This window comes from Lemur catta, chromosome 17 (assembly GCF_020740605.2).
Source record: "Lemur catta isolate mLemCat1 chromosome 17, mLemCat1.pri, whole genome shotgun sequence".
In the NCBI taxonomy this organism is placed as follows: domain Eukaryota; kingdom Metazoa; phylum Chordata; class Mammalia; order Primates; family Lemuridae; genus Lemur; species Lemur catta.
In genome coordinates this window covers 41,346,054-41,353,186 of record NC_059144.1, presented here as the reverse complement: position 1 = coordinate 41,353,186, position 7,133 = coordinate 41,346,054, and the positions used below count along the sequence as shown (strand labels likewise).

The following is a 7,133-nucleotide window of genomic DNA, read 5'->3' as shown; positions in this document are numbered from 1 at the left end:
AACGTCAGCACCTACTCTGGGTGAACATGATGCCCTACAGGGACCTACAGAGACGGAGACACAGTAGGCCTTCAGCGAATTGGTGCCCAGCCCCCACCACTCCCCGACTTCCCTTCAGGGAGGCAGGCCACAATTTGGCGATTGTTAGAGAACGTTTTTTTCCTTTGGGGAGGAAAGCTGCAAGTCATTAAGGGCTGCTCCCGGCCTGCGGGTCACCATTTCCTGTTTAGAAGAAAGAATCATCTCTCCTCTGGAACACGAAGCTCCCCCCACCCCCAGCCTGACTCTGGGGCCCCCGCAGCTCTGGGACCCGGGACGCCTGCTCAGCTCCCCGCAGGAAGCTGGCACCTTCAGCACCTTTTGTACTCAGAGAGGACACTCATTTTCTCCGGGCCCCAGGAGGCCCCCAGCAGTGAGGTCACCACCAGCCGGCCAGGAGTGAATTATCCCAGCCCAGGATGCAAGCTGACCGGGCCGACCATCCTCCCCGTCCTCGGAGCAGGAAGCTGAATGACCCCTACCCTTTGGCCTGGCTTCTCACCCTCCTGGCTCCAGCCAGCCAATTTCCTCGCATCAAAGGCCATTTGGTACCCAGCGGCCAGACGGAGGTGTGGGTCTGACAGGGAGGCCCGAGAGGGGCCCAGAGCCCTTGGAAACAGGAAGGACATCCTCTGTCTCCCTCCCCAATTCCGCTCGCATCTGGGAGAAGTGGCCAATCCTGCCCCCAAAGACCAGCAGTGCCGGGCAGAGCCGGGTGGCCTAGCTAAGACCCTGGAAGCCCGTGTGTGCCCTCCAGGCCTCCTGAGCTTCCAAATGCCAGAATGAGACTGAGTGAGCCGCGCTGTGGAGTGCAGGGAGCTTGCACACACACCCCTCTGCTTGCCCGGCCACGGAGGTGACTCCAAAGAGCCAGACAGGACATCCAGGCCCAGGGGAACCCTAGTTGCACAACGTCCCTGACGGTCAAACCCAGACTCCCAAGCCAGGTGATGTTTCCAAGGACAAGACTTAAGGCTGCGTCAGAAATACCTAATCTCCAGGAATTCCTGCCCCTGCTCCCTTCCTAAAGACCTATCAAAATAGACAAAATAGAGACCTTTTACATATAAATTAACCGCTTTATTGAACATCAATAAACTGTACATGTAACTATACAAAATGTTTCCTTAATACAAAATGTTTGCAATATAAATACCAGTGTACCTTTAAAAATGTAAACATCTTCCTCCCAGGCCCACCTGTCAGGCCCCCAAAATAGTTCTGGGAGACACATCAGTCAGGCCAGAGTGCCCCACTTGGGCCCCCGACAAGTGACGGCCATTACTCACAGTCCCTTTTGAGACATTGTTAAATTGCCCGTGAAACAGGTGCCACCATGACAAACAGGAGGCTGAAATAGCTGCCCAGGCCCAGGGGCAGCTCAGGGTCTAGACGCGAGGCCACGACGTGTCCAGACTGCCCCCGAAGGCCCTGTGCACACACCTGGGGGCGGATTATTGCATAGTTAGTCACACCTCTTGGAGGGTGGCCTGAGGGTTCCTTGGGCGGGCAGGGGGGAAGGGGAGTAGGGTCCCCTGAGAGGGGTGGGAGCTTCTCCGTCAGTCTGTTGGCTTTTGTCCTGTAGCACGGAGCAGCTGTATCCAACAGCTCTGGATACACAAACCCTCACAGAAAGGCCAACTCAAGAATGCTCTCGAGCAGTGGCTGCCAGGAAGCGTCTCTGTTGCAAGCTGCCCTCCCATCAGCCGTCCACAGAAATGGCCACTTGGAAAGGCCGCTTTTGGAGCCCACCGAGGCACCCAGAGCACTGAGAAGAGAACCAGAAAATGGTCTTCAAAGTCACGTGGGGCCAGCGCAGCTGGGAGCGGAGCGCTCACAAGGGAATTCCACGGCTACGAGGATGCAGGGGTCCCTCCTTCTAGAGCTGGGGGAGGCTGCTTGCGGGGGTGGGCATGGAGAGGAGAAAGGAGCCTCTAGGGTCAGCGGGGGCCCCCTGAGCAGCCTGACTCTTGGTGCTTGTGGAGCAGAGACATGCGGGAGAAGGTTCGAGAGCAAGCCTGGCACTGGTACTTCTTGATGTCCGAATGGGTCTGCAGGTGCGCCCGCAGGTTGGAGCGGTCGGCGAAGGCACGGCTGCAGTGGGGGCAGGAGAAGGGCTTCTCGCCTATGAGAGAAAGGCAGAGGGGCTGAGTAAGGCTCGGCCTAACACTGGCGGTGATGGGTCCCTCCCCACACAGCCTCAGCCCTGAAGGAATCCCGTGACCCTAGAAAAACCAGGCCCTGGTGAAACACACATCTAGTGTCCAAAAGCCTGGATTTGATTGGGAGCTCTGCTGTGTCCCACTTTGCAACTTTGGGCAAGTTGTTGGGCTTCTCTGAGCCTCCATTTTCTCACCTGTAAAATGGGCCTGTTCATATCCCACTCATAGGAGTTGGTAATTGAGAGAAGGCAGGATAAGGTACTGTCCACACCACCCAGGGACGTGGGACGGACTCAGTAATGATGGCTGAGTGCTTTTACTGATTGATCCTGCAGTCGCTGGATCCTACTGTGGTCCTCATGTCAGAGATGGTAAGACTGAGCCACACAGTACCATGTGCAGGGTCACGCAGGACTCCACAGCCCTGATTTTAACCACCGCACATACTGCCTGTGGAGGGAGGCTGTGGCTGGTGTTCCTTATTATCAGTCCTGGAGTCAGTCCTCAATTTGCTTTGTCTGGGGACAAAGCTTAAGAGTCAGCCTTAAGAGGCCTCCCCGCCCCCACCTGGGAGCTAGTTGGGCCACTCCCCTGGGCCAGCCAGCAACCTGCTTCCCCCATTAGCCTACTGCATGTAATCCCAAATCTCCCCGTCCTTCAATCGGACTGAGAGTCCCCTAAGGGCAGGGGCTCCCCAGTCCATTCTAAGCCTCAGCCCAGGGCCTGAGATCCCCCTACCAGGCTACAGAAACCTGTGGCCCTGACACACCATCTGCCTGGCCAGGGCTGTGCTAGAGAAAGTCTTGCACATGGAACTGTGTACATAGTAAGTGCTCAATAAGAGCTTGCAGAATAAATAAGTCTGTTAAAGGAAAAAAAAAAAAGCCTCAGAGGAGCCTGACCCCTCACTCGGCCTTTAACAATCACTGCTCCAACCAAAAGGGTATAGTTCCAAAAACACTGACAACCCTGTTTTCTTTTTCCTTTGAGATACAGCATTTTCCAAATAAAAAGTTGTAATAGAGCCCTTGCCATGTGCCAGACACTATTCTCTAATACTGAATATCCTTTTTCAAAAAATACAATTCTCCTAACCTCTCACACCCAGCCTGACATGCCCCAGGCCACGGCCCACCTGCTAAATCCCCATGCCGGACTTGAGGAGTAAGAGGAGCTTACTCTGTGCACGGGGCACCGCGCTGAGCTGGGGGTGGGAGGGAGGCCACAGGACGGGCTTGGGGGACCCATCCACTCAACAGGTATTTACCGAGCACCTGTGAGCTGGGCTGTCTCACTGGACAAATATATGAGGAAACACGCCACACCACAGGGCAGGGGGACCTAGTCACAAGACGGGGGACAGGAAGCCCGAGTACTCTCTCTCATTCATTATTAAGCACCCTCTGCATGCCAGGCCTTAAGGATCTGACGATTGCATTCTACAAGGTCTTCCCCACGTGAATGAGGAAGTTCAGTTCTTCATTCGCACGCTCCCTGGGGAACTAAGGGCTGACTGTGCAGGTCCACAAAGGGGTTGGGGTCCAGCTTTAAGATGGGGGTGTGACGTCCCTCCCACACAGTAAGTGCTCAAAGTGTGATTAGACATAAACCTGAACACAGCGGGAAGGAGACATCACAGGACATACTGGGGTTGGGGGCAGTGCGCACACGCGGAAGCGCAGTCCCGCACCCCTCACAGGCCCCCCGCCCCCCAGATGCCTTCATGGAGCTCCCAGCAAGTGTGAAATCGGCACCAGGCCGGCGGGGACAAAGGCCGCCGAGGGGGGCACTGTACATGCGATACCCCGGATTAAAGGGGCCTGCCATGCAGTGGGCCGGCAGCTGCAGCCCGGAACAGGTGCTGGGCACCGCTGCCCCGTGCACCTGCTCCGCCCCTCCTGGCCCCCACCCACTGGGCCCGCCATTAAGGCACACAATGGGAGTCAATGGGGACAGCAACGGGGTTTTTGTGTCCGAACCATGCCTTTACATTAAAATAATGTCCGGATGAGAGGGAGAGAGGCTGGGGAGAGGCTGGGGGGGTGCAGGAGGGCACCCTGAGGGCTTCAACTCTCCCAAAGAGTCGCATTAGCTGAGCAGGCCCCCAGGAGTCCAGGGGACGGGACACGTTAGAATCAGGGCCATTTTTTACAAAGCAAGAGAAATGAGCGTCTTAGTCGAGTAATGATGCCAACAAAGCCTGCAAATGCCAGGTCTCCCAAACCACTTCCCTGACGGACCGTCAGCACTCAGGCCAGCCGCTGGGCCAGAAACGGCACACTCGGTCTCCAACCTGGCCAGCTGGAGCCCAAGGCCAGTGGGCCACCACCCTCGAACCTTCTCAACAGTCCCTCTCCAAAGAGCAGCCCCCACCACTGTGGCTTCCACCACTCAAGTTCCAAAACGTTCTTTTCTCCCTTTCCAGAAAGTTTTCTACACATTTAGTATTATGTTTTGAAACACCCAAGACGTGATTGTGTTTTCCGCCAGCAAAGACGTTCTCTGGTCTTCGTGATAGGATTAAGTGGGGTGGGGAAATGGTTGTAATAAGTTACTATAAAGTGATTAACAATCTTTATACCCACCCTCTAAACATGTGCTACCATAATCCTCTGAGGCTCAGAGAGGTTAAATACCTTGCCCAAGGTCACACAGCATGGAAGCAGAGCGAATAAACTACAACTTTTGCGAGAGCTTATCATGTACCAAGCACTTTGCCAGGTGGTTTCTATACACATTCTTCCACTTAGCCTGTACAGAGACCCCCAAGGTGTCTTAGGCTCATTTTAAATGATGGGGAAACTGAGGCTGGGAGAGATGAACCATCCGCCCAAGGTTTGAGAAAGTTCTCAAAGCAGGATTCAGAGCCAGGTAGGGGGTCTGAACAACATCCTGTCTGGCTAGGGCGGGGGGTGGGAGGGGAAAGGTGGGGCAGGGTAGGCCCCTTCACACCTGGCCATAGCAGCAAGGTGTTGGTTGCACCTTTCCCATATCTGACCCCAGCCCATTTGGCTGAGAAAGTGAGACCGCAGAGACCTGCAAAGGTATCTACTCTGCCCATCTGCTTAGCTGATGAAGGAATGTTTCTGCCAAACATCTCCAGAAAGCCAGGCCCCCAAACTTGAGCTAGAAGTTAGGAGACTCAGCACCTCTGTGTCCACAACTTTGAAAACGAGAACAGCAAACCCAGACTCAAAAAAGCGGACAGAGAAAGCAGTGGGGCTGGAGAGCAGGGGCAGGGCCAGCCGCCCGCAGGGGCACTCACCGGTGTGGGTCCGGACGTGGCCCTGCAGCAGCCAGGGCCTGGAGAAGGCCTTCCCGCAGGTCCCGCAGACGCAGGGCAGCGTGTGGCTTCGGATATGCATCTTGAGGGCGCCCAGGCTGAGGTATTCCTTGTTGCAGTATTTGCAGTTGAAAGCCTTTCGAGACTGCGGGTCTTTGGCCTCAGAGAGCCGGGCCAGCTGCTTGGGCACTTGGCCCAAGCCTGGGAAGACAGCGTAGGCCTCAGCCTCCAGGGAAGAGGCTGAAGTGGAGGAGAAAGACGAAGGAGCCGGTGAGGGGGGGCTGGGAGGCTGGGAGCCTTTCCCGCTGTCCTCATCTGACAGTGAGGTCAGCTCTGCCACCTTGGGGCTCTCTTGGGGCCGAAAGGAGGCCCACCCAATTGGCTGCACTTGGGGCACCAGGAGAGAGTCCCAGATGAGTGTGGGTAGTGAAGCCGTGGGGTTGAGGATCTCCGGAGGTGGGATGGCTGCCAGCAGGTGGGCCTGGTCGTAAGGCTGCTGGAAGGTAAACTCTGAGAGGAGAAAGAAAGAAAAGAGCAGGGTCAGGCGTTAACTAGATCATTCAGTCAGTCAACAAACATTAGCCCACTGCTGCCCAGGTGCCGAGCGCGGCTGGCTCTCAATACTTATTAGATGAATAAAATCATGAGCGTCTACACACCAGGTTCCTGCCCTTGCACAGCCCGCTTCTCACCCAGGTCACCCAACCTGAGTCTCTTACAGGAAGGGCCCCCCACTCCCCAGTCCCAGCTTAAGGGACTCATTCCCAGGGGTCCCTCCTTTGGAGCCCCCGAAGTTCCCAGCCTGAAGCTAGGACCCCCCCCCCAGTTATCCCAGCCCCCAATCTCCCCAGCTCCTGAGCCACCACCCTGCCCCGATCCCCCTCCTCAGACCCAGCTCTTCTCCCAACCCCTTCCCCCAGCCCTCTGGACTCCGGACCTTCCGCAGCCACTGGCCGGCAGGCTCTGCTGGCACAGGCCGCCGCCTCCCACTCCCACACTCCCGGAGCTCCCCGCCTCGCGCGGGCGACAAAGTCCCCGTCAGCCCAAGCCCACTGCCCGCTACACAGCCCTGTCCCAGTCGCCCGGATCCGGGATCTGGCTGGGCCCCCCTGTCCCACGTCTCCCTCGTCCTCGCCCCTCAGTTCTCCACAAAAGGTCCTTTGACTCGATTTTGGCCCAGGCCCATCCCCACAGACGCCCCACGCCGCCTACGCCTGCCCCCCCCGGCCTCCGGCACCCCTCGGCGCACCTAGATTAGAGTCTTGCAGCTCGCTGTAGTTGGGCTTCCGGCGGGGGTCGGAGGGCTTCCTGACCAGGAAAGAGCGCGGCATGGTGGCCGAAGCAGCCGGGGTCGCCGGGTCGCGCAGGGGGTCGCAAGACGCTCCGCTAGCGAGGCCGTGCCGCGGCGCTCTGAGTGGAGACCCGCCGCCAACACCTTTAAATAGTCCAGATGGGGCGGGAGGCGGTGCTCTGGGGCCACGCCCCTTTGTCACCTTCGCGCCAATCAGAGGGGCGCCTCCGCCGAAGACCACGCCCCGAGCAGGTGCGCCGAGGGCTGGCGGAGCTCGCGCCGCGTGGCGCTGGGAGCCCGGGCTGGGGCCCCCTCCGAGGCCCGGCAGCAAGCGCAGCCCAGATCGCCCCCGAGCGGG

The 7,133-nt window shown here is 57.7% G+C and overlaps 1 protein-coding gene across 1 annotated transcript; it reads right to left on the bottom strand.

Moving 5' to 3' along the window:
- Positions 1-1,103: 1,103 nt before the first annotated feature.
- Positions 1,104-6,892, bottom strand: SNAI1 (snail family transcriptional repressor 1). Its single transcript, XM_045529254.1, has 3 exons — positions 6,734-6,892; positions 5,467-5,994; positions 1,104-2,164 (listed from the first exon to the last, which is right to left on the bottom strand). Exons 1-3 carry the CDS (start codon positions 6,813-6,815, stop codon positions 1,980-1,982), a joined length of 795 nt encoding a protein of 264 aa, XP_045385210.1. The 5' UTR covers positions 6,816-6,892; the 3' UTR covers positions 1,104-1,979.
- Between the last annotated feature and the right edge of the window lie 241 nt (positions 6,893-7,133).

Excerpts from the sequence above, each read along its gene's own strand:
- SNAI1 (XM_045529254.1), bottom strand. The coding sequence starts at position 6,815 with ATGCCGCGCTCTTTCCTGGTCAGGAAGCCCTCCGACCCCCGCCGGAAG. Across the intron at positions 5,995-6,733 it reads GCTGCAAGACTCTAATCTAG|AGTTTACCTTCCAGCAGCCT; the intron begins GTGCGCCGAGGG and ends TTCTCCTCTCAG. Across the intron at positions 2,165-5,466 it reads CCACGTCCGGACCCACACCG|GCGAGAAGCCCTTCTCCTGC; the intron begins GTGAGTGCCCCT and ends TTTCTCTCATAG.